Source organism: Spermophilus citellus, assembly GCF_964194105.1.
Source record: "Spermophilus citellus genome assembly, chromosome: 5".
In the NCBI taxonomy this organism is placed as follows: Eukaryota; Metazoa; Chordata; class Mammalia; order Rodentia; family Sciuridae; genus Spermophilus; species Spermophilus citellus.
The window spans coordinates 132,344,144-132,371,957 of NC_138186.1; the positions used below are offsets into that span (position 1 = coordinate 132,344,144).

The window sequence follows — 27,814 nt, forward strand, 5'->3', positions numbered from 1 at the left end:
CTTTCTTTGTCTTCAGGGCTCTCGATGGCTTAAAACGTTCATATATTATTCTACACATGCTATTTTAAATCAACTTCTAACTTGGTGAACAGGACAGATACATGAAAGTAATTATAACTTCAGTTATTCTATGATGCTAAAATAATCTTCCATTCTAAAATTCTGCTTCATAGAGTAGTAGCTACCCAACTAAGGAATATCTAAAAAGGGGACAGCTATACAATGGGAGAAGCAGAGCTTTATAACCCCGTAAAGTCTACAAATTTTCATATGTATGAAAAAACTGATGTTTTTATTAACACTCATATTTCTATTGTCACTTTTACCTTCCATATTATATGCTTCTCATTTCTTCTAAATGGGAACATACATTTGTTATTAAGTAGTAGGGATTTAACTTTAAGACATATTTGTAAAATGCACAATTAAAAAAGGCCACATTTATACATTCACATACACACATGAAAGCATGTTAATTTTTTTCTTTTTCTTTTGTATTTATTATTAATTAGAAATAGAAAAATGATATAGTGCAATAAAGCCAATCTGAAAAATTCTATTCCAATTAAATCCATACAGTCTGTACAGCTAACTGAAAATCAAGCTAGTTCAAGAGCACATAGCCTTCTGAGGCCTAACATCTTAGCTGTGGGAGTACACCGAAACATTGAACCAGAGTGGACAAATGTGGACAAAGGGCCCTGCCAGTGGGGGCGCTGGCATTCTCTCTCATTTGTCCTTTCAGGCTGTTGGTTGAAATCAAGGCCTTCCTCATGGGGCAGGAAGCCAACTCTATCTGGCTGGAACATGCACTGTGGAGTCACCCCTGCCTCATGCAAGTACAGTCTCCCTGTGCCCAGCCTGCAGCTATCTGGGAAGTCTGAAATGCTCAAATTTGTTCAACTCTCTGCCATCACCATCATTTTGGTTGCACTCAGCCATTGCATTGTATGAAATAAGCAGAGCTATGGTACTATACAAATATCTTCATTTACTCACAGATTACTGTATATAATTGCCCCAGCCCTACTGTCTGAAAACAATATTAAAATTGGACAGAAAAATAAGAAAACTAGTGTTAACATCTCAAAGCTTCTAATACATACATTCTAGTTACTGATTAAATCATCACAAGTCTAATTTTGTTAGCTTGGTATATATATATATAAAATAATTAATGTCACCTCTATTAATCTAAGAGCTTTTTTTTTTTTTAACTGCAGATCAAACCCAGGGCCTCATACACACTGGGCAAGCAGTCTCCCACTGAGTTATGCCTCCAATTCTTTTCTTAATTTTTTGAAACAGGTTCTTATTAAGTTGGCCAGGCTGGCCTGGAACTTGTGACCCTCCTGCCTCAGCCTCCTGAGTAGCTGGGATCACAGGTGTGCACCACTGGGCCTGGCAACCTAAAGGCTTTTTATGGTTCACTCTGAGAATGTATTCTTAATGGCCATGTCATGATATGTGTAACTAAGCCACATCACACAGATTAGAATAATCACATCAGTTATTGGTAGGTAGGTAGTCTGAGCCTACTGGTTGTCAGGATTGGTTAGTCTTAGAAAGATTAAGTAGTGAGCCTTGTTTTGGTCTTACCACCTACTCATAATTGAGGAAGTTCAGAATAGTCTGATTTGACTGCTTTCCTCCATTAAGTTGACTTGCTCAATTCACATGCAGTAGCTAAAGTATTTCACGAGTGCTAAAATGTATTGGTATATAATGGACATAACCTTTCACTAACAAAAATTACTTCAGGTCAAAAGCATGTATATGAAAGGATATTTCATAAAAAAATTATTCCAGGCACCAAAAATTCAATGTGAATTACAATTACAAAATAAACTAGCTTTTTTAAAAAGCAAACCATTATGTTAACTATTTAGCACTTTTACAAAGTGATGATGGGAAAATTTGTAAATTTGTGATGCAGCTTTATCCTATATTGGTAGGTTATGTCAACAAAGCAATCTCCATCTTAGACTAAATAATATATTTTCTTAGAAACCTTCTTTGAACCATTGAAAATAGAACACACTGCATGTTTTATTATGGATACTAGATGCCACCTCATTGACAATGGCCACCATGGAGAGAATGCTGGAGATCTAGGCAGCTCTTCTGCCTGCTTATTGGTCCACCAGTACCTCTCAGCATGAAAGTTGTTAAATCTCTTATAAAATGGTGCTTAATATTGTGAACTTCAACCCATTGCTCTCCTATCAGTGTCAAACTGGAATGGGAGCAGATGTTTTAAAAGAAGACAGAATGATGCTTTAGTTTGGATACTGAATATCTTCAAAGATCCACTGTTAAAGGCTTGGTCCCCATGGTGGTGCTTTTAAGAGGTGGTGGAAACTGTAGGAGGTGGGACTAGTGGGAGGTCCTTTAGGGCCTTGGGGGTATGCCCTCAAAGGGGACCTGGGTTTCTTCCTCTTCCTTTTCACTCTCTATCTCCTAAGGTAGGTGAGTTTTTTGTTGCCTCACACATACTAGGCAAGTGTTCTACCATGGAGTTACATCCTTAGCTCAAAATGAATGGTTTCACTCCCTCATGCACTTCTGCCATGATGTGCCACCTCAACATAGGCCCAGAGCAATGGGCCAACCAATGGTGGACTGGAACTTCCAAAACTATGTACTAGAATAAACTGGTTTAACTTAATTATCTCTACTTCATTATTAGTGAAAGTTAATACATGTATTAAAGTTAAAAAGTGATTTACTTATATGAAATGTGAACCAACTTCAAATTTGGTATTCAAATATAATTTGATAATATTTGGCAAAATCTTGTGATTACTTTTGATCATCACTAAGAACAGTAAAATGTTTTCTGCTAATAGTCATAAGTATCTTAGGCCATTATCTGTTGCTATAGCAAAACATCTGAAGCTGAATACTTTATAATGGAAACAGGTTTAGACAGCTCACCGTTTTGGAAGATTCAACATCATCTGCTCAACCTTAGTGAGAACCTCTTGGCATCACAATGGCAAGATAATATGCAAGAGAGATCACATGGCAAAATAGGAAGCCAGAGATTCAGGGTACCAGGGATTGAACTTAGGGGCACTCAAACACTGAGCCCCAGCCCCACCCCTATTATGTATTTTAGTGTAGACAGGGTCTCACTGAGTTGCTTAGCCGTCCCACTTTTACTGAGGCTGGCTTTGACCTCGTGGTCCTCCTGCCACAACCTCCCAAATTGCTGGGATTACAGGCGTGCCCCAGATTTACTCTTATAACAATTTACTCTCATTATGTGAGACCAGCATTAATCCCTTCCAAGGGCAATGCCCCATGAGCTAATTATCTTGTACTAGGCACCACCTCTTAAAGGTCCCACTACCTCAAAGCTGCCAATACTGAAGTCAAAGTTTCCAGCACATGACCCTTTGGGAGACACACATACCCTAATCAAACCACAGTATAGTGACTACATCAGCAGAAGACTCCTGAAGAAGTCAACTCATCTTTAAGTAAGAAGACTACAAAATTATGAAGACTATAAAATTATAAAAATGCTGAGTACAGAGGTTGCTTTTTTACAAGAGTATTTCATCACTCATATCACTACCACAAGGCTTTGAGATGAATTGACATTTTTCAAATACAAGGACACTGAGAATTATGTAACAGCTGGTGAAAAAACAGGGAAAAACAGTAACAAGGAATTCTTTTTTGTTGAGTTCAATCCAAGAATAATTATTTACTCTGCATCATAATTACAGGGTTTGGTATTCAGAAGACCAAGTCCAGGCAAGTAGCAAGTATTTAAAAAAAAAAAAAAAAAGAAAAAAAGAATGTTCTTTAAAGTAATAATGTTCAAATATTTGTAGACATCACCATTGGACTCAATAACTATCTTCTTTAATTGATCTTCATTTTGTTCTTATTAAACAGAGATTTTATTCACAGCACTGTTAAATTTTTTATCTCTTTTTTTTTTAAAGTAAATTACCCCAGGAAGGTTTAGGACTAATTGTGAACCATTTCTTGGTAGACAGATGAACTGAGGTAATGATTAAGTGACAAATATAAAGCAGACAAAAAGTTCAAAATAAGGCTCCTAGGCCATAAACTCCTCTGGTTATAAATACTTGAACTCTTCTGGGGTTATTTTATGTACATGTTTTCAGAACAAATAAAACTCCACTACACTGATAGATGGAGTTGTTTTTGTATTAATAATCTCCAAAAATAATCAGATTTTGCGGTACTTCTCCTTCCAATACAGAGAAACTATATGTGCATGTGCATTGCTTCTGAAGAGATCATGCACCTTGCTTCCTGCAGATTGAGTATCCATGGATACTGCAAAGAGTTTCCAAAGAAACGCTGCCTAGAAATTTCACCATGCCAGCCTCAAAGGCTTTCTTCCAATAGAAACTGACATTTGAATTAAAGAGACAGGCTTCATTGCTGCACACCAAATACAGGGCAGGTTTGCATGAAGGGCCTTCCTTTCCACAGCAGTCAGTGATTGTGCCTCACTTCAAGGCATGTGGGGTTGATCTCTTATCTCATAAAGGGAAATGAATGGAAGAAATTTGGCTGATATATAGCCTACCCAAGGCTCTGATTCTAGCAATACTCTTCTCTTACATATTTTTCATCTGGTAATAAATGTTCTTATAACCAGGGTCTCAAGATCTGTATATCAGATGGAAAAATAAAAAAAGGAAGGCAAGTGGCTATGAAGCTGTATGTTCCAATTTATATTCCCAAATGATAAAGGGCTGGGGGAAAGGGCAGATCATGTTAATAGATTTAAAAGTCTATGATCAGGGCACAGTGAAATTAAAAGTCTGGCTCAAATAGTGATCATCTGATAAAGCAGTGTTTCATTTGAGAAGAGAATACATTGCTAACACATTTGCTTTTCCGGATACTTATTACTACATCAGCAGAAGACTCTGTTCTTAAAGAAATTACAATTAAATTTTCTATCCTTCAGTGAATCTGGCCTTCAGGGGTCAAGGTTATTAAGTCAGAATAAGATGACTTAAGATCTCCAATAAATATTCCAAAGTTTAAGATGTTAAATATTTATTTATTTATTTAATATTTAATTCTTAGAAAAGGTACTGCCTTGTCCAGTTTTCATCTGTGGCATTATCATGACCACTTCCTGTTCTGTGGCTTCTTTCAGTATTCAAATCATATCACATTTCTTTCTCAAGTCCAGACAACTGAAAATAAATAGATTCACATTGGGGGAAACCACTTGACCAAAAATGGCAAAACACAATACCATGAAACAGAAAAATGAAATATATATTATAGGAGTGCAGCAACAGAGCTCAGGAGCATGGTTCCATGGAGGCCGCAGATATGTTCGCATTTCGTTCTGCCTCAAGTTCAGAAACAAGCTGGACGATCTCAGGATGACTGAATTTTCCTGCAAAGCAAAAAGACAACTGCTATTCAGAACAGAAGGCACCTACTTCCCCACCTTGACCCCAGGGCTCAGGGGGCTCCATTCTTTGATCTGACCCATTCTTCTTAGCAGAAGGACACTCTGGATCCTAGGAAGGGGACAAGGGATCACTTTATTCTGTCACCCAGGTGCCACCAAGTAGAATGATAATCAGGCAGAGAGCCATCAATTAAGCAAAGCCACAAGATACTTCACCAGAAGCCCTTATCTCTATCAAATACTCCAGGAAGGAGTGAGATTACTGGAGAGCTGAACCCAATCTGTTCATTCCAAAACTGCAAGTAATTAAGGGGGACACAGCACCTATATATAAAAGAGGAGTGGCATGACCAGGGGTTCTAGGCTGTCCCAGGATGTGAAAAAGAACACAAATACTGCACTGGCTATCTGTGCTGTCATCTCTGCTGCTCAGCCCTTTCCAGATTTCTGCACTGGGCAGCAACCAAGCCCAAGCTATAATACGTCAATGGTGTTTAACATGGGGGAATGTTCAAATCCAGCATCTCTTCTCCCACTCTCTTTTTCTGTCTGTAGGTTACTGTTGTTTACTCTTCATTCCACACTAAACTCTATTTAATCCGTTTTCAGTCTCTTTTCTGAAAATTCCCTTCCCTTTCTTGGCTGGTCCTGAGGATGTAGCTTCCCCTGACTGGCCCTGTTCTCTCCTAAGGCTTTTACCATAGGGCTGAGGACCATCTCCATGCACCTGGTTACTGCTTCCACAGTGTACTTAGCTCCACTTTGCCAAGGTCACACTACCTGGCTACTCCACCTACTGCCCCTCATGGCCACTGTCATCTACAGAAAGCATTGTAAGCCACTTCTATTCATGCCTAGAAAATTACCACTTGAGGTTCACTGTTATCCATCAGAATTTGTGATGTCAATGCTCATGCAGACTAGCCTTCTAATAGCCTCTCTCTCCTTTTCATGACTTTCTCTCCTCTGGAAGTCCTCTCGGTCTCTCCCTCAGTCTCCTCTTCCTACGCATACACCTTGAAATCATCACTAGCAATAATTTAGTGAGGATAAACTGTCCCAGCTCTCAAGACCAGCCTCCCCACTGTGCAGGAGATCCCACCCAAGCCATCCCCACCCCTTTCCTTGATTACTGCCATCAGCACATAAATGTGCTCTTTTTACATACTGTTTTATAAATGAATGAACTCTAAGGATGATGCATCTCTCCATTCACAACCCCGTTTTTCATCAGTTCTACCCAGTCAGGGATGGATTACAGTCAGTCCTCAGTCAGTCCTGCATTCCATTCCTCACAGTGGTGTTTGAACTCACTCCAGTTGGGCTCAAACCTGTTCTTATTGAGGCCACCAATTATCTCCATTTCACCAAATCTGATATCGACTCTTTACTTCTCCATCTATTGGCAACTTCATTCTTTCAGCTGATCATGTCAAAATCCTTGGACTTCTCTCACAAACACCCCACATGCAATTATCCAACAAATCCTGTCAACTCTATATTCAAAACATATCCAGGGTCTGACCATTTCTTACTGTGTCCCGATCATTCGGGTCCAAACCACCATCACTTCTCACTTGGATATGGCTGTAGTCCCCAGATATACTCTCCCTGCTTTCAGCACAAGTGGCTTTTTTTTTTTTTTTTTTTTTGTACCAGGGATTGAACCCCGGGGTGCTTAAGCACTGAGCTACATCTTCAATCCTTTTTATTTTTTATTTTGAGACAGGATCTCTCTAAGTTGCTGAGGCTGGCTTTAAGCTTGGAGATCCTCCTGCCTCCATCTCTCAAGCCAAGTGGCCTTTTTAAAATTTAAATAACCTTGACATGATGGCTCACATCTGAAATTTCAACTACTCTGGAGGCTGAAGCAGGAGGATTGAAAGTTTGTGTCCTTAAAAAAAAGAAAGCAAAAGAAAAAAGCTAGGGATGTAGCTAAGGGGAGCAGACTATCACCGGGTTTAATCCTCAGCTCTGAGAAAACACACAAACATACATTCACATAAATGAAATCAAAATATTCTTGGGCTCCACATCCTCTCAGGGCTCCTCATCTCACTGACAGGACAGTCAAGGTCCTCTAGTGCCCATAAATCCTCCATGAGCCACTTCTGGAGGCTCATCTCCCACTCTCCTCTCTTATTCATTTATCAGCCACAGCCTTTGTACTACTCCTCAGTGAGCAAGGATTCAGAAAGCAAAGACAGAAAAAGAAAATACAAAGTTGTGAAGTGAATTAAAAAAAAAACCAAAACACTACAGCCTTGACCTCCTCTTCAATAGTAGTCAATTCTACATACATCTTTGATTGTAAACTTTTCTTTAGGAGTTACTTAAGATAAGTGAGAAACTATTGCTTGAATCAGTTATATTATTTTTATTTACTAATTATTTAGTAGAACCAGAATAAAAGTACAGTGACTCTTAATCTCAATTCAGCTACAGGCCATTCACCATCTTTCTGGACTCAAGTTTCTTTCTTAGTAAAATGTGAAATTTAGACAACTCTTCCACTCACACATTTTTAGTTCTACTGGTACTTCATATTTCATTTTCTAATTTTCACTGTGAATATACTATGATAGAAGATAATTATATAAAATGTAAAGAATCACATAAATATAACCTATATTCTAGTTACATTATTGGTGAGATATGCTATCTTGAAACCCAATCCTTGCCTTCAACATGAATCAGAAAACCTTACCTATAAAAAGCCAGATAGTAAATATTTTGGGCTTTGTGGACTGTACAGTCTGTTATAAGTACTGAGTTCTGCTGTTATAACACAAAAAGCAGCACAGACAATATGTAAAGAAGAGGTATGACTGTGTTTTGATATAACATTATTTACACAAATAGGTAGTGACCTAATTTTGCTCTTAGAGCACAGTTTGCTGATCCTTGGTTTATAAAATTATTCTATTTGGTTTGTTATTAACTTAATAACTTACTAAGTTAAATAGAATAAACTTAAATTATTAAGTTTAAATTAACTCTACTTATGGTAATATTTTTGAGCACCTCGCATATCAAAGACAGGTTAAACCAAAACTGGTCTTGGACATCAAACAGCTTACTCTCTATCAGTTGGTGATAAAGCAGGGTGTTAGGGAGCACTACAGTTAAGATCTGTAATGTCCCCCAAAGGCCCATGAAAAGGCTTGCTCCTCAGCTTGGTTTCAGGTAATAGAGAGCATGTCCTCAAAGGGAACTGATAAACAAAACCCTTTCCTTTTGCACCCCACCCCCACCATGTCCTAGTCACAAGGTAAACAGCTTTGGTCCACCATATGCTGCTGTCATGATGTGCCACCACAAGCCCAAAATAATTGGTTATTGACTAAAACCTTCAAAACTGTAAGCCAGAATGTATCTTTCCTTTTCATAAGTTGATTGTCTCAGGGATTCTGCTGCAGTATGAGAGCTGACTAATGAAGAGAGAGATCCAGAGAGGGACCTCAGTGTGTAGACTGAGACCTTGGCAAGCTCTAGATCAAGTGCAGACTGAGCAAAAAGAAAATGTTTAATTGTGACAGGGTGGATTAGGAAAGGAGACCAGAGAGATGGGTGGCCTTAGACTGCAGATCTTTTTAGGTCACTCAAAAAGTATCAGGATTTTATGTTTTAGAAAAAGAAAAGCCACAAGAGTTTTTAAAATTAAGAAGTCAAGCAGCTCAGTGATAGAACACTTGTCCGGTCTGCATGAGGCCCTGGGTTCAAGCTCCAGCACTGCATTAAATAAATAAATAAAGACAGTCATGATAATAACTATCTACAAAAGAAGACAGGAGACATGCAGGGTGTACTTGCAAGCCTGCTGGCAGGTTAAGTCAGGAGGCTACAGCAACAGTCCAATAAGAAATAATGAGGGCCTTGTCTAGAGCAGAGGAAGCAGAGCTGGAAAAAGAGAAAAGGAAAACTGAATCAACTTCATTCTAATGCAAATATATTTGGAGCAGAGACTGTGAGCTAGTACTTTTCTCTATTTGGTGAGGCCATGTGGGGTCCTGAGAGGTCAGAGAAAGGTCATCCCTTGCAGGACACTCAGGAGAAAGGCAGGTTGAGCAGAGCCTGAAGAGTACCCAGGGAAGAGAGTTTTCTTCCAGGGAACAAGAAGAAAAACAGCTATCACTAATACAGTGTTCTCAGCTCCTGACTCTGTAAAGAATCAAAATGAAGATTGCTAACACTTACTGCCAGGCACTACTCTAGCCTACTATATCCTAAAACAATCCTACTTTATCCTACAAAGTATATCTTATCCTCATTTTAAAGATAAGGAAACTAAGGCCCAGGGAGGTTAAATAATTTACTGGTGGTCACACAGCTTGTAAATGGCATATCTAGGATTCAAACCCAAGCAGTTTGACTCCAGGGCTGTGCTTTGAAGTACTATAATGATAGAGGTGACTGCAGCTATAGAGGTTTTCCTGTTTTAAATCTCGATTTCTACCTCCATCTCACATGACACATACAGATCAAAGGGCCCTTTCAAACACATCATCTTCCTTGAATCTCAAAAATCAACCTTGGACTTACAAAGGATATTAAGATCCCTTTTTGTTTCAAATGAGGCCACAGGCTCTGAGAGGTCAGGAGGCTATCCAGAGGCACACAGTGGGCATGGGGCAGAGGTGGAATGTGAATGTGATGCTCAGACTCCAAGGCAATGATGCGTTTCAGTACCAATGTCATCTTACCATCAATCCCATTATATTCTTAAATGCTCCCAACAGTGGGTTTTATTAACACCCTGCTAGTCACTTCACTTAGAATACGCCAAACTAAAACAGATTCTTATTTAAAATAGCATTATGGGGGCTGTGGATGTGGCTCAAGCGGTAGCACGCTCGCCTGGCATGCGTGCGGCCTGGGTTCGATCCTCAGCACCACATAAAAACAAAGATGTTGTGTCCGCCAAATACTAAAAAATAAATATTAAAATTCTCTCTCTCTCTCTCCCTCTCTCTCATTCTCTCTTACCAAAAAAAAAAAAAAAAAAAAAGAAAGAAAAGAAAAGAAAATAGCATTATGACCAGGTGCGGTGGTGCATGCCTGTAATCCCAGGAACTTACAAGGCTGAGGCAGGAAGATCTCGAATTCTAAGCCAGCCTCGGTAACTTGGTGAGGCCCTAAGAAATTCAGTGAGACACTGTCTCTAAATAAAATACAACAAAGGCTAGGGATGTGCCTCAGTGGTTAAGTGCCCCTGAGTTCAATCTTCAGTACAAAAAAAAAAAAAAAATAGCATTAAGTACCTGCTGTGGAATCATAGAAGTCTTGCAGCCTCCCAGGCTTGTTTTCAAGGTCCTCGTATTCAAAAGCCTGAAGAATCATTTCACACTGGTCCAGCTGCTTCACAAATTTGGCTTCTGCACTAGCTTGGGTCTCATACTCCTAAGGAAATGGAAAATCAAAGCAGCAAGGTTAGGTAGGTATTTCAGGAAACTACTGGTTATAGAACCAGTAGTGAGAGTCATAGCTCAAATCATTTTGGCTACATTTCACCCCTGTTTGCAAACCCTTCAGAGATACTTAATTCACAGCTTAGCACCAGAGTCCATGCAAGAAGGATGCACACACTTCCTTCCACATATTCCACCAGATGCCTTGGAAGTCTCACTTGTTCATCCACTCGATTTTCTTCTGGTTCATTATCCTGCCTTCATTTCAAGGTCATTATTTCACTCTCATCCTCCCAATACTGGGGATTGAACCTAGGGCCACACACATGGTAGGCAAGTGCTCTACCAAGGAGCTACATCCCCAGCCCTTTTTATTTTGTGACAAGGTCTTGCTACATTGCCCAGGCTGTTCTTGAACTTGTGATTCTCCTGCCTCCCAAGTAGATGGGATTATAGGCATACACTACCATGTCTGGCAAGAACACCTGAGCAGTTTAGAGGTTTGTAACTTAAAGATGACACTTCATCTTGTGCTTTTCAACTTTTACTTCCCTCCTCATAAGGATTACCTTTTTCTCTTAAACAAATTTCTAGCTTCACCCTTTGCTTTTGATTACCACTTTACCTGGGAATCTCTGTCCTTACTTTTCCCACTAAGTGTAAGATTACTTAAGTCCCTCTGGGTTCTGACTCTTGAGGAGATAGTCAGATCTATGAATTTTTGCACACACCAGTGTGGGTCCTACGTTGGTGGCAAGGGGTGAAGGTGGTGGGAGGAGGGCAGCTTTCCCACCTTTCCTCTTCCCACTAGTCCCTCCCTCCCCAGGGTAGACCTGAAACTAGGAACTCTAGCAGGTCTCTGAGCAGGACACATGCCACACAGACAAAAGTCCCCATGAATGCCATACAGGATCATCCTTCTATTAAGACCAAAGTGTTCCCACCTGGTTTCCCTGAAAACTTCTCATTTGTAATTCCACCCAGATGTGTTCAGATAAAAAGCCTGTCATACTTTCTTGGCAGAGTGACATAATACAAATCACTGAAAGGCTTCTTGGTTTTTATTAGATACCTTATTTTTTTATAAAGGCAGCTCTTTGGATTTGATAAAGCTGAATATTATACAGGGGAATCATTTAAATATGCAACTCAATACATTTTGCTTGATCTCAAAGGCTCTTAAAAATAATTACATCTTATTTAAGTGTTCATTCACATTCATAGTTATATAGCAACATTAAATAAAGTTTATGATTTAACAAAAGGAAATGGAATACTACAAGCAAAGCAATCTAGTATTTATTTTCTATTGAAAATCAAAATTAGAAAATATCTGAAGATCACTAGCAAATACAATATTTTGTAGCAAATTCTGGTGAACTTACAGATTTCTTTTAAAGGTAAATTGTTGAATTTCCCCCAAAAAAATCAATGGTAAAGGGCCTTCTCCAATTTTATTTTCCCAAAAGGAGGCAGGGCACAGAGAAAAGAGTATAGACAAAGCTCTAAGGGTGAAGGATTTGGAGAAATGACTGCAAGTAGCTCCCAATGACAGGACTGAGTGTTACAGGAAGGAAAAGTCTGAAGATGGAAGCTAGAGCCCACACTTGAAAAGCCTGGTGTGGACACCACAGTTTGCCCTGTAACTCCTGGGCATCACCAGAAGGTTTCAAGCAGGAAGGGTCCCCTTCTATCTGATTTTAGAAAGCTCACTCTGAATGAGGTCTGGGTAAAAGCTAGACCAGAAGCAGAAAAATCAGGTTCTGAGACTTTGTAGCACTAGCCTAGATGCTGTCTGTTCTAAGACCATGGCAGTGAAGACAAGGACAGTGGGGGGAATTTAAGAAATCACAACGATAAAATAAAATAAAATAAGAAGAGAAATGGGAAGAAAAATTGAAAATGATTTCCTAGTTTGGGGCCTGAGTAACTAGGTAGATGGTAAAACAGGGAGCAGAGGAGAAGAAACAGACAAAAATTGACAGAGCAAAATAATGGCAAAATCAAAATATCATGGATATTTTTTACAAAAATAAATGAACAAACAAACAAACAAATAAATAAATAATAAAGGATGTGACATTCCCATGCATTTCAAATTCTACACAAATGAGACAAAACATCTCCAGCTATAAGCCCTGCAGAAGCTCTTTCCACCTGTCAAGAAGAAGCACCAAGGAAAAAGAGGATGCCTGATGGACAGAGAACAGAATCTCAAAATAGCCAACAGGTGTTTGCTAGAATTCTCAAATTTTCAGAAGAGCAGTCCACACTGGAGGAGACCTTGTCCACTCTACTACTGGATGAACACAGGCACAGTGCAACCTACTGCACACTCCAGTCTGACCTCCTGGGTGTCCTTCCAGGACAGATGCCCTGTGAGAAGAAACTTCTGGAACAGAATCAAGACAGAGTGGGATAAGGATTCTAGAGATGAAGAAAAGAAAAGAATCAGATTAAAATGAAGAAGGGAAACAAAATTAAGCCAAGTGTAGTGGTCATGTTGGTAACTCAACTACTTGGGAGGCTGAGGCAAGAGGATCAAGGCCAGCCTGGGCAACTTAGCAAGACCTTGTCTCAAAATAAAATTTAAAAAGGGCTGGGGATTTCAGTGGTTTCTATCCCTGGTACCAAAAAGCAAACAAACAAACAAACAAACAAACAAAAAGGATCAAGAAATTTCTAAAAACAAGTTAACATGTTTTTCCTAACACTTCATTAAAAAAAAAGAAAGCTGAAGAGGAAGTTTTGTGAATTTAAGAAGGCAATCTGTTCTCACCACAAAAAAATGGTAATGAAGATTAGACAGGTAAGTAATTCTAGGAAACAGCTGATTAATAATATTCCTCCATCCTTCATGTTCTTCTACAGTAGCTCCTTATTAGGAGCAAACAATCCCATTATAATTTGATGGTTCTCCCTATTTTAACCATAAAAATCCAAACAGGTATTGTATCTATTTCTTAGATAAATTTAGCCATCCTATAATTCACAATGCATGCATATTTCAAAACATCATATGTACACAAATATATAAAATTTTTGTCAATTAAAAAGAAACAAAATTAACAAACTGAAAAAAAAAAAGTCATTCTGAATCAAGTTTCCTTCCAAAAGTTCAGGAAAACTAGTTTTCCATCAAAACAAGCAACAGAAAGCACAGTGGTTAGATCCTCTACTTGTTTATCATAAGATAAAGAAAGTAAGGAACAAAACAACATCTCCACAGACAATTTACATCAGACAGATATTCAAAATAAGAAAGAGATCAATTCTACCACAAAAATTTCAAAAGGAGCTAAAAAAAGGAGGAAATGATGCAAAACATAAAAAAGAACAAAAGAATCAGATAAAAGGTAATCTTAGAAATGAAAGTTAATCAATAAAAAAGTACAACGCTAATTAACATGACAAATAGTGCTTTAAGAGAAACAGAAATTAGAAAGGAATTTAAGTTGAAAAGTAAAAAATACAAAATTAAAAGAAAAGGAAAAAAAGCTGAGCATGGTGGCATAAACCTATCATCTCAGCTACTTGGAAAATTGAGACAGAAAAATCCCAAGTTTGAGGCCAGACTGAGTAACTTAGCAAGATCCGGTCTCAAACAAAAATCAAAAGGAAGAAGGAGGCAGAGGAGGAGAAGAAAATAAACAAATGATTTCAGAGAAACTGACAAGTATTAAAGCTAGGCAAAGAAAAACTAACAAATGAGTAGACATAGAGTAATCTCAGAAGAAAATCAAATAAAAAAATTACATTTCAAAAAAGTTTTCTTACAATCAAAAAATTTTTAAAAGATTTCAAAGTATATGTTAAAAATGTACCCAGAAAAACCAACACAAAAACACACTGTAATAGCTGGGCGCAGTAGTGCATGCCTGTAAGCCCAGAGGCTCAGGAGGCTGAAGCAGGAAGAACATGAGTTCAAAGCCAGCCTCAGCAAAAGCGAGGTGCTAAGCAACTCAGTGAGACCCTGTCTCTAAATAAAAAATATAAAATACGGCTGAGTATGTGGCTCAGTGGTCAAGTGCCTCTGAGTTCAATCCCCAGCACCCCAAAACAATCCCCAAAACCAAAACCAAACCAAAACAAAAAACACTGTAATAAAATTACCAAGACCTAAAAGAAAAAAAAAATTCTTCAGATACCCAAAAAAGAGCATCTCGCATATAAGGAAAATAAAATTATGATTAGACTTTAATAGCAATGTTTTATGTCAAGAAAAACATGAGAAAAACATACTTAAGATATTCAAGGAAAGAAACTGGGAGCAAAGGACTTTATATCCAAAGAAACTGAAATTAGAAAGGAGTTTATGTACAAAGAGTACAAAATGCAAGAATTTAGAGAACATAGTTCCTGTAAGCCCTTCCTGAAGAATCTACTAGAGAATAAGTCTCAATCTGAACTGTTAAGAAACTGAAATAAGAACTGGTGGTGAACTTCAATGATATAGTTACTTACAGAACTAAGAATGAAAAGGAGAATTTATAGCATGCAATGGTTAGATGTTCTGAAAACACAGACACAATACAATGATTATAAAAGGGAAAAATGGAGATAGCAGAGGCAAACTGTTTTCAGTATCAGAAATGATGATGATGGTATATAACTACTATTCTGAGATGACACATGTGTAAAGAAGAACAAAGCAAATAAGTGTGGATGAAAGTCCAATTCCAGCATCCTCTGTGTACTATACAACCAGGATTGTGTTCATACTGGGGTCTTAAAATACCATTTTCTATTTAAAAATAAACAAAGAATCCAAAAGCATTTGGTATGCTAGGCACTTGGCATGGGGGAATAGCTGCTTTCATGTTTAGGGGCTCACAAGGTATTTCTTTTTTTTTTTTAATACCTTTATTTTATTTATTTGTTTTTATGTGGTGCTGAGGATCGATCCCAGTGCCTCATATGTGTGAGGCAAGCGCTCTGCCACTGAGCCACAAATCCAGCCCACAAGTTATTTCTTTAAAGTGAAATGCAGGAGGTAAGGTAGCCAATACATTCAGGGGGGAAAAAAAAAAAGAACTCTTTCCTAGGTAAGGTAGCCAATACATTCAGGGAAAAAAAAAAAAAAAAAAAAAAAAGAACTCTTTCCTCTTGGTTTACTGAAATCCTATTTTACACTTCCGAGATGAAAGCTAAATTATAATCAAGGCTGTCTAATTGCTTTAAACAGACATGCCCCTTGGGCTGATAGGTATTTAGAGTAGTGAATAGCTATTGTGATCAACACTTCAAATATGAATCAACTGGTATTTAATATGTAGCCAGTAGTATTCTAATTCTCATGGGTACAGTCTGACCATATTTTCTTAAACCAAAATCATAACATAAGTACTAGAGGCAGAGAAAAATAGAATATATGGACAAGGAAAAATAGAGCTTACTATATGCCAGGCAGTATTCCAATTGCTTTACACATATTAATTACTTTAATTCCCCCAAATATATAATATGGGTATATTATCATTGCCATTTTATAAATGAAGAAATTAAATAAGTTGCTCAGGGCCACAAAGCTAATATATGAAGCTGGTATATGAACCCCAGAAGTCTCATATTGAAGCCCGTATACTAACACTGGATATGAATTATAACATACATAAATTATTATAGGTCCCTGTACTATACTAAAAAGTTCATATCCATCTGAACCTTACATGTGACCTGTAACTATGACTTATTTGGAAATAGTCTCTGCAGAAGTAATTGAATTATAAGGATTAGGATGGGTGTTATTACAATAGAGACAACTCTGGGCACAGACACTAACATCGAACACCACATGACTAAAGGGAAGGAGTTGGAACAATGCTTCTATAAGCCAAGGACTGCAACCACAAGAAGCTAGAAAGAGGCGAGGAAGCATCCTTCCCTAGTGTGTCTGGAGAAAAGTTCTTCAACAAGCTTTGCTTATCAACCAAGAATGACACAAAATAGCAAAAGTATTACCTATTGGGGGGTTATCAAGGATTTTAATTCTATGGTTTATATTTAATCATCTCCAGAGTCTTTCTTAGTAACTGTTGTAGTATACTACTTGGAATACTGTTTAAATTCAAGTAAATTTTGCAGTAAAATTTTTAGCTAGTTGCTCATAGTTAAGAAAATAATTTTATAGACATTACCTCTATATTCACAATAATTAGGAGTCACAAAGGGACAAATTATTATAAAAGGTTTTCAAATTCGGAAGTTTCTTCCTTAAAACACCATACATGGATTAGTTCCATAAACTCAGGTGCCATTATTTTCTCTTTATGTATGAGATACAACCTACTCCACTTCTTTACTCCGCATATTAGAAAGAGCGTTCCAAAAACTACTTGAAAGTACATACTTGGAAACAAGAGACACTTTTTCCTAAATAAATCCTATTGTACTATAACAGATACCACCTACACCAGGCTCCAGGCTAGATACCATGCATACTTCACCAGATTTAATTCTCATTACTGTTCAACAAGGCAGATGTTAAAAGCCCACATCTCTCATTTTAAACCCTGGGACCAGATTGGTTTCAGATTTCAAATTTTCTTATTTTAGAAAAATAATATGGCACATATAATGTATATTACCGAATACCTTTAGTGGGCTCTAGGGTAGTACTTAGCTACCAAACAGATGAATATTTCTCCATATAAATATAACTATCACAAGGAAGAGGATGAATTAGAACTCCAAATAGCCTAATGTTGATTCAGAGATGATTTTGCTGATAAATGAGTTCAAATGAGGTCAAGTTTTTAAAAACTGGTTCTCTGAGCTTTGTGAATTTCATAATTGTGGATATGGGCAGGTAGGTAGGCCTATCTGACTTTCACTTCCTAGAAAAGAAACAGGTGAACAAAGTCAAGTAACTCTGACTAGAAGGCACTGATTTCTGTACCCTACCCACTGCCTTAAAAGGGCTATTTCATCCCATAACAAAGCAAACCACAGAAATAACAGTGCACTACAGAATCTGATGTTGTAAAACATGACATTCTAGGAGGAAAAGTCTATTCAGGGTTTCAACCCCATTCATGTCCCATCTCACTCCCAAGGGAAGAACCAACCCATCATGTGAGGAACTAAGAAAGGGACCTCTGCCAGCTTTGATGTTCAGGAGAAAGGCAAGGCAGGGTAGGGGTCTGGGTATGTGGAAACACAAGGTGGAAGACCAGATTCTGAAGGTGAGCACTTTGAAGGAAATGTGAGAAGTGAGAGTGGAAGGCAGGGCTACCTGCGCACAGTATTAAGAGTGAGTCTAGCTGTGGCTCTGGAGGCTGAGGCAGGAGAATCACAAATTCAAGGCCAGCCTTAGCAGCTTAGCAAGGCCCTAAGAAACTTTGTAAGTCTCTGTCTCAAACACATAAAAAGGGCTGGGGATATGGCTCAGTGAAGTGCCCCTGTGTTCAATTCCTGGTACTACAAAAAGGGGGGGGGGTTTAAAAAAAAGTGGGTCTAAGAGCTCCAGCAAGGCTATGCCAGTGCAGGCTGAAAGAGGTGAGAAACGGTACCATAGAGGTATCTGTTTTCCTTCACAAAGGATATGCAACATTAGGAAAGCAAGCAATAAGATAAAACAACTTACTTCCCCTTTCTATCCTCCCTGTCTTTTCCTTCCAGTCTCACCTCCCTTGTCTATTGGCAGCATTGGGAAGGGACCAAGCATAGGGAGAGAACCCCCATGCTGAATGAGCCCCCGTTCGGTGCCAGGCAGCACAGTGAACTTTCACCTTTACTTCACTCAGCCCTAATGACCCTTTTAGGCTTTATGACCGCCACACACTCAATAAGAGGAACGTTCCCAAGGACATACAACTAGGTGGTAAGGTGAATTCAATCCCATTTCTGAACTTCCCCCAAAAGTCATGCTCTTTTCAGAGACCAGAAATGGATAGGTGGATATAAGCAAAAAAGCAAGAAATCCAGGATCTATTAGTCAAAATTCATCCCAAGCACTGTGGTGGTGAGAGAAATGGGGACTTCGGACTGTGAGCCCCAAGAGATTCCTGCAGCCACTTGGAGGTGAAAAACAGACTACCATTTGAGATAGCTTGTTAAGGCAATCTAAGCAAACTAAAATATCGATGAACCATATAAATTCAGTTGCAATAAATAAAAAGTTACCTATTGTATACTTACTTCCCAAAGTTCATAGAGCTCTTTTCTGAGATCCTCTGGTAGGAGCTGGGTTATCTGTTGCATAGCTTCCTGAAATATCAAACTATTATTTTCATTATGCTCACATTTGTCTAAGTTAACAACTAGTTATGTTACTGCTTAACAACTATACATGAGTTATAGGCTCAGATTATTACAAATAACTCCTATAGGGGCAGTAGAATAAATTGATCTACATTGGTATCAACATTTTTGTGTAGCATTATATTTATTTTCTATTATTAATATTATTTTATTGGAAATTTAAAATACTACACAGGGCAATTACTGTTATTAACATGAAGGAAGTCATAGTATAGACCTTCATAGGTTCACTAACTCACAGGCTGCAAGTGGAACACTTCTGTCCTCTCTCCACAAACATGCTCAGTGATCAGAACCCAGCCTCTCAAGAGACTCCTACATGGGTTTTAGGCAGCACTGTCAAAAGCACTTTCCTATGTCAAGCTAACAACAGTCTTTGTAGTTCTTCCACCATGCTTAACCCCATCCTTCCTGCTATCCTCACTCATCCACAAGCATAGTGTCAAATGGGGGGTTGGGGGAGTGACGAGCTAGGTCAGGCTCTCTGTGGCCAAAGTAACTAAGCAAAGGGATGGCCTCATAACTCAAACCAGGCCACTCTGGGTCCTTCTCCAGATTTTATCTAACAGAAGCTGATACAGGGAAGCCACTTCCCTCACCAGAAGTCTGAGAGTTAGCCAAAACCCAAAGAAAGCTGAGGTAAGAGAATAAGAGTGGAGGGTATTATGTCCCCAGTAGTCGTCCCTCGAGTACCTGTCACCACCAGAGGTCCATAGTAAAACCCTTCCATCTCTGAGAGTTATAAGGACCTGGGTGAGGTTGAAAGAGAAACAAACAAAAACAAAACAATGATTTTTCACTGTGTATGTGTGTGTGTGTGTGTGTATGCATGTGTGCACGCGTGTGCATACACAAAGCCCAAAGATAATGAAATAGGGGCTGGGAAAAGGATTTGGCCTGGCCTGTGCAGCATGAGGCCCTACACTCATTTATAATCTTTACAAAGTCCCAAGAGTTAATCTTATTCCAGTCTCTTCCCACAAGTTTTTCCAGTATCCTTCTAAAATATCACATTTTGGGGTAAACTTACTCTCAAATGGCTTTAAATTCCTTCATTATCTCAATACATACCTTTTACTCTCACTTCAGTTCTTCTAACCAGGAAGCTAGTCTCCTTGAAAATAGTATGGTTATAAGAACCATTTTTGCAAAACATAAAGGTCATAAATGAAAACAAAAATGGATATTTATGTGTGTATTTATTACTTACTGGGAGGAAAAAGTTTATCAAACACATTTGCTTACAGAGTAAATCACGTTTACCAATGCCAACAATCAGCTCTTAAAGTAACAGCAGCATGCTGTTCAATCACAGAGCTGTACTCCAGACTATCTTTAGTGGCATAAAATTTAGTGTATTTTATAGTTACATTCTTCCTGGCTTCTTTCTTATAATCTCAGCAAAATGCTTAAGAAAGTACTTTACGTTTTCACAAAAACAAATGTCTTTATAAATAGATTGCTTTTTTCCACACTTTCTAGAATAAAAGTTTGCCCATTCCTTTTGTTTAAACTTTTATTCTAAACTTTTAGAATCCAAACATTACAATCCTGCTTTAACAAGGGACTACTTTATTCCCTTTAAGGTGATATACCCAGTAGTGAACATAATTTATGTCTTAACTGACCAAGGTGGAAGAGATGAAACTATCACCTTCCTCATGCTAGATACTATATTCCTATAAATGTAACCTAAGACTGAATTGGCTTTTCAGTGATCATATTCCAATACTGACTGATTAATCAGCTTTCTGTTAACTAAAATCACCACATTCTTTAAAACAGATAACAAGCATTTTGATGCTCTTCCTGAAACTGAGTAGATTTTCTGAATCTAAGCTCATTGATATCACTTATTATTAAACAATTAGAACTGCAAAATAGTCCTAGGGTTTAATGGCAGATGCAACAGAATCATCACTGCTTTCTAAAATAAACCCTTAGAATCAACTTCACTTGAGTCCAGCAATCATGGGAGAATATGACCACCTTCTGCTTCCTGGTCTGGAGCCCTATACCCTCATTTCTGTACTCTCACTGTGTTGTTCAGACATCAGTCTAGTGACAATTTCCCTAGCTTCCTCCAATAGCAGAACATGTCAAGAATTTGCCTGAAGTTCTGAGCTGAGTGGAACTGCAGCAAATGTCTTGTGACAGGTTTATGACGAGTATCCGAGAAGCATCATCTGTCATTCACATACTGGGGAGGTCAAACAATGTGGTAGCTAGGTGCAAACTGCATGTGAAATCTGGTTTCTTGTTTATTAGCTATGGAACCCTGAGCAAGTCCCTAACCTCTTTGTCCTTCAGGTTTCTCATGTGTAATAATGGTCCTTTCCTAAGAGAATTGTTGTAAGGACTGAATTATCATATGTAAAGTGCTCTGAACCTGGTATATACAAGCCCTCTGTCAAAGTTCACTATATTTTTCATTTCTTCCATCCTGCATGTTCAATCCTATAATAATGTTCTACCCTTATCCTTTTCCTCCCAAGTTTCTAGCCACTTTAACCCTTGCAGATATATATGTACCGTGACTCTGCCTTCCATTTTAATAAGCTTTTCACTTTGTAAAGGAATATAACCTGCCATTGCTAAATTCCATTTTAAAGGTCATCTCCCTAATCTTAATGATCCTGTCAGGAAACACACACTAGCTCAGGTTATAATGTAAAGTTTATGTTATTGTATTTAGGAAAGGGGCCAGACTATAAGTATTGCTTTTGGCCCCATTCCTGGATTTTCTCTTCAATGCCCTCATCTTTCCCTTTCATCTTAATACCACGTCCTCTATAACAATCAGCCTTCTAGTTTATCTAGTATTTTTCCTCCCTCCTACTTCAGTTTGAAGCCTTGTGGATATGGTGAGCTAGCCTCTGGGCAAATGAGGCTTCCTGGTTCTCTTTATGCATGTTCCACCTCAAGCCAAGAAATCCTCATTTAATTATCTTAATGCATGACTTAGACATCTGAATCCTATTCATAAATACCATCTCCATAAAAAATGGTTTGCCTCTCTCATCTTCCTTTCTGTTCCCAAATCTTGACCAAAAGCAGGAAGAGATGAAGAAATATGAGTGTTCTCCAAGACCTTGGTTTCTGGCCCAAGAACTTGCTGTTCTTAAGCTGTTTCCCTGTCCCTTCCACCTGGGACATTATTCCACTGTGAATCAGCAAAAGCGGGCAATGGCTAAGAGGTTTTATGAGGCCAAGAGACAGCATCTGGAAAGACAGCAGCACCCTGATTATTCAGGTACTCCATGGGGTAAGACCGGCCAGGACTTCACCTCTGTTAGGTCAGTGGTAGGTGGAGATCTTTCACACTGACTGGGGTTCTTCTCCAGAAGGTTCTGACTTAACTCCTCTGTGGAGCAATTCCTTGTGTACCTTTAAAGAGACAATTTGTCTTTTCCTCTTCTTCTTTGTCATATTTCTCCATGCCTTCTCCTCACTTCAAAGGTCTTTGAGAACCTTCTAGTACTTCAGTATGATTTCCCTCTACATATCCAGATTTACCCAAACAAGCTGCATAATTGAGTTTCCCCCATCTTTTTCTTTGATATTATTACACTCACCACCCTCTGTTTCAAGTGCCAGTTCCTTTCTGCAACTCAAGACTCTTGAGCAAATGGCTTTCTTTTTGTATCAATTCTGCCAACACAACAAGAATTCTCAATTCATGATAGTAGACTTCAATAGAGAAACATTTTCTTAGATTCTTCCCTTTCTGTCATGATGGTTTAGGCTATCTTGTAGACCTATATTTTGGCAGGAACAGGAAGGTGTTTCTTATACTATTCTTTGTTTTCAAAATTTAGGGTGGGTTGCAACTCTGAAATTAGGACTCTACTTCTTTGTGGATTTTCTTGCTTCTAGAAGGGTAAAAACCCTAATGGCTACTGCACTCTAGTCTCCCACACCTCTGGAAAAAGCTATTTATGCCTACTGGAGAGCTAGTGATGTAGGTCAGTGGTTAAGCACGTGCCTAGCATGCTTAAGGCCCTAGGTTCAATCTCCAGTACGGCAAAGGAGAAAAAAAAAAAAAAAGGAGCCACCAGTCTTCTTAAACCATCTCAGATCTCAATAAAAGCTCCCTTGCTCAGTAATTTAGGACAATTTAAAGGTCTACCATAAAGTAGTTTGCAACAATCTGTGACTTAGAAACTATCCATTCAGCATTTTAAAAGTCATCTTTAACTTTCCAGCCCTGGTTCCAAATATTTTCCTCTTTCGCCCTGGGCTCTGAATTTAGGGCTCACATCAACATTGATTTTACATTTTATTGATGTTACTGTTTTTTTATATTACAAGTTTTCCTTTACCTTTTTTTTAAACTTCCAATCACTGAATTAGAGGACAAAATTCAAATTTGCTAAATAATAATTATACTTGTGATCTAGATTTTCTCTCCAAAGAGCTTAACTAGCATGAAAAATTTCCACAAATTAACTTAAATTCCAACTATTTCTATTGCTCTAATGAAAATCATATTATCTATGTCTACATTTTAATGACTGCCTATCCTTGTGTTAAACAAGCTATAGAACAAGCATAGATTCCTATTCTTGTGTAAACCACCTAAGAAAGTAAGCTCCAATAGCTTAGTCCTTGACTCTCCTAAGGCTCTGCCTCCCACTGATCCAAAAATTAAGTCCTACACCCTTTGCAATCCCAGCCAATGGCCTATTATTTTGTAAGACCCATTTTAACATTCTCCAGCCCAGGTCCTAAAACTAAACATATCTACACCTAAACTCTCCTTCCTGAGATACCAATGAGACTATCTAGGTGGTGTTCTCCTTTACTGCAATAGCTCTATTGAACTTAGCTATGCTCCGGCACTGGGTTTTTCCAGTGGTCTTTTGAAGAATCAATAATCAATACTGACCTCTTCTCGCCTATGTTTTTCTTCTTTGGGGATGTTATCTGCTGGTGCTATGTCCCCAACGATGCATTCTGCCATATCATGAACCAGGGCTAGACGTATACATCTGACCAGGCAAGAAATGGTAAAAATTATACAGAATTATATTCACTATAAGTTTTCTTTTCTATGCTATTTTTTAAGTTACATAATACATTTTTCTCTGCCCCCACAGATTTTAATGCAGTATTTTCTAAAGTAATTATATTCCATTAGCCTACAACAGTTCTGAAACAAAACTGCTAGTATAATATTCAACATAATATAGAAGAGTATAGGAGAAACTCTTTGCATGATTTTTTTTTTTGATGACTGGTTTCTAAATCTCTCTTTAACAGGTTTGTAACTTCAGATTACAAAGCCACGAGATAATCTGGTTAGCATTTACTTACTGATACAAAATTTACAAACAATCATTTTCCCCAATGTTCTAGTTAGATTACAAAATGAAGCCATTTGTAGGGTCATGGGTAGAGCTGAACAGATCTGGGTTTGAATTCAGCAAACAACCCACATGAGATCTTTGCCAAATTATTTAAATACCCAATTCTGTCACCTTTCATTGATCATCTGTAAAAATAGGATAACAGTACTTCATAAAGTTGGTGTAAAAATTAAATTTGATAAATTATTTTCCTGGAACATTTTGATAATTCAGCAAATGGCTATGATTATTAGTGATTAATGATTTGTGATAATCATCATCAAAATAACAAAGGCAAGCAATAACACAAATGCCCAGATGACTCTGTTTAGCACTCCCACTGTTACACAGGCAGTACCAGACCTAATAGCCTTCTCTTAGGCTTCCCTACCTCATCTCCTTCTGAATCTAGTTCAAAACTTATACTCCTAAATTCATCTGTTTGATTTCACTTCCATCTTGTACTATTTGCCAAAAATCTCCTCCGTTCCTATGTACTGAGTATTAGGACTCCCCAGACTTCCTAAGGAATCCATCACTGAAATCAAATTGATATTCTTCTCCTTTCCAAGATATTTCTTTACCTTCACTGCCTCCAGACTTTGGTTTCTATCCCCTTCTCTCTGTGTATTGAGCCACTACTACTTTTCTATCTTTATCAATCCTTAGAATCCAATTCCTGCTGCCTCTTCCATTAAGATCAACCAAGAACAGGGGATCTCCCCTACTGTTAGAATGCTTGCCTAATTTTGACAATAGCTTTATTTTCTTCCATACTTTTTTTTAGAAGCTGATTTGCGCTTCTGAAATTTGAGATTTATTTACCATTTTATGTGCTAATTAACTTCTGCTCTATGCTCCAAAAGCATTTTGAACATCCAATTACAAAGCCACCTCACAAATGGGTTCTATTATTCATAAAAGGGACAAATAGTATACTAATACAGCTGATAATTTTAGACATAACATTCTCACCTTCAAAGCCCTAATATTATGTTTATGTTTCCTCTGAGACCAAGGCCAGTTGCTGGTTCTATAACTTGCCCACAAAAAGCCCAGACTTCACTTTACAACTGAAGCAATCATCTCCAAGAGTTCTCCTTCCCACATCCTAAATCTGGTTGGCCTCAAATAGTTTTGCTTGACATACAAACCAACCTACAAGAATGTGACAGAGGCCTTAGTCTCAGACTCTTACAACCATCTAAGTTCAGATTAGCTTACCGGTCTTTATTAAGATGGTCATCTTTGGTCACCATAGCCATAACTGCCATCCGATACATGTGATCTGATACGCTCTCTGGATTTTTGACATTTCGGTATACCCAGCCAGTCCGTGGGACTCTCTGATAAGTATGAAATAGAAAAAGTTAAAAACAAAACAACTCCTCTTACTGTCTGCTATGCTTAAAAGATGTCCAGGGAAGAGCACATAAAGGCCATTATTTCAGAACCTATTATAAGAAAATGCTTTACTAAACCAACCGAAATGATCAACACCTGGAATCAAACTAGAGAGTTTGGTGGATGGGGGATAGTGAAATGTAATTCCCAAGTATACCAAAGTCCAAAAGTCAAATTATTCTGTTAATGAAGCATAATTGTGAAATGTATACAAATCTTTTAGTCATAAAAACAAAATTACGTTTTTTCTAAACTACAAGAGTTATAGCTTTTTCCCTTCAAACAAAAGCATCCTACACAAGTGGAGATCACTGGAATGGAGGCTCTGAATTTGAACATGTGAAGGACTTCCAAATTCTGAAGCCAAAGGGAGAAAACCATTTCTAATTGCTTGATCAATCCTACCAGTCAGGACTCTTCCTTTTTAATAAAAGGGAAAAAAAAAAAAAAAAAACCATGATGTGATCTTGTAAGACTGCCTTTCCGCCTCAGAATTCTACATTTCTAAATCATTTTATAAACAGTAGTCAGTGGCATGAAGATGATCTGCTTTGAACTTGGGGAAATTCTTCTGCAAAATCACTAACTGTAATAGGAGGGAGCTAGGGCAGGACGCACATGATGAAATTCCAGTGTGTATTATATAAAAATCCGCTGGGGGAGGGTGTCTTGTTATTGAAGTCACTGTGTGAGAGTTCAAGCGCTCCACTTGACATCTGCTGGGCCGCTGGATTCCGTTCCTGCCCTGCGGCTGCTCAGGAGCATCCCGCACACGTGGGCCCGTGTACTCGGTGCAGACCCGGCAGGCGACGGCCGCAGAGCCTCGGGAACGGCTGCCTGGTGCCCTCGCTACCGGGACGCCGAGGATCGGACTCGGCCGGGCCCGGACAGGCCCCGCGGCCGGCTGCGCCACCTCTCTTCTACTACCGTCCACGACGCGGGTCGCCTCAGGAGGGTATTTCTCGGCCTGAATTCCGCGCGGCAGAGAGGGCGGAGGACCAGGCAGGCCGCGGGCCCGGCTAGGAGCCCCGAGGCCCCACCGGCCCGCCAACGCGGCTGCCGCTGCCCGGTCTAAACAATCAGCCCCGCGCTCGCTCACCTTGAGCTGCCCCACCAGCCGCAAGAACTGCAGCAAGGACCGGGCCCCGAGGCCCGTGGAGGCCGAAGCCATGTGGCGCCTATCCCGCGGGTGGAGCCGGGAGCCGCCACCAGAGGCTCCGCCCCCTCCGCCCCGCCCCGCCCCTCTCCCCCTCCCTCTCTCCTGGCTTCCTTCTCCTCCTCCTTCCTCCACCCACTAACTTCCTCACCTGGTTTTCTTAGGCCCTTCTATGGAGTATCCCATCTTTTCTGGCTTTATTGGCTGCTGCTTGGGCATTACACTTTAGGTCACTTGAGAAAAAGAATTTGCTAATACATTTAGAACTTTTTGAGTCCTCCATCCATCTCCCCAGAGGTAACCATTATCCTGAATTTTGATAAACCCTGTCTTTGCTGTTAATTTTTATCAAAACAACAGCACACACACACACACACACACACACCTAAACAATAAAGATTGGTTTTGTAGGATTTTTAGATTGTTTACACTGTTTGGGGCCCACTGAACAACTTTAATCTGAAGGTTTGTAGCCTTAATAAAAATTAGAAACATTTTACAAAACGCAGTAATTAAGGGCTGGGGATGTGGCTCAGTGGCAGTTCACTTGCTTGCCTAAGATCCTGGGTTCAATCCCCAGTGCCAACAAAACATAAATACAAAACTAAAAAGTAATTAAACACTTTTGGAACTCTGCTGTCAAAATAAAAAGCTACAAAGGCACACATTTCTGATACCACCACTCACCAGGCTATTTGCCTTGCAGAACTGAGTTTTCATGAGTTGATGTCTTTATTTCCTGTTTGTGTCCGTATTTATAGCCCGCACACCCTTCCTTCTTCTGGGTTGCACTATGAAAACCTCCCATATG

At 38.9% G+C, this 27,814-nt stretch overlaps 1 protein-coding gene across 2 annotated transcripts; it reads right to left on the reverse strand.

The window, feature by feature from the left end:
* Nucleotides 1–5,038: 5,038 nt before the first annotated feature.
* Nucleotides 5,039–27,097, reverse strand: HDDC2 (HD domain containing 2). Of its 2 annotated transcripts, none has more exons than XM_081294407.1 (6): nucleotides 26,947–27,097; nucleotides 25,668–25,789; nucleotides 23,984–24,086; nucleotides 18,973–19,041; nucleotides 10,687–10,825; nucleotides 5,039–5,407 (listed from the first exon to the last, which is right to left on the reverse strand). In XM_081294407.1, exons 1-6 carry the CDS (start codon nucleotides 27,016–27,018, stop codon nucleotides 5,310–5,312), a joined length of 603 nt encoding a protein of 200 aa, XP_081150533.1. In that variant the 5' UTR covers nucleotides 27,019–27,097; the 3' UTR covers nucleotides 5,039–5,309. The 2 variants fall into 2 exon arrangements, with proteins under 2 accessions (XP_081150533.1, XP_081150534.1); XM_081294408.1 differs by lacking the exon at nucleotides 5,039–5,407 and adding an exon at nucleotides 7,469–9,325.
* Nucleotides 27,098–27,814: the final 717 nt, after the last annotated feature.

Excerpts from the sequence above, each read along its gene's own strand:
- HDDC2 (XM_081294407.1), bottom strand. The coding sequence starts at position 27,018 with ATGGCTTCGGCCTCCACGGGCCTCGGGGCCCGGTCCTTGCTGCAGTTC. Across the intron at positions 19,042-23,983 it reads AAAAACATAGGCGAGAAGAG|GAAGCTATGCAACAGATAAC; the intron begins GTCAGTATTGAT and ends TTGATATTTCAG. Across the intron at positions 5,408-10,686 it reads CTTCTATGATTCCACAGCAG|GAAAATTCAGTCATCCTGAG; the intron begins GTACTTAATGCT and ends TTTGCTTTGCAG.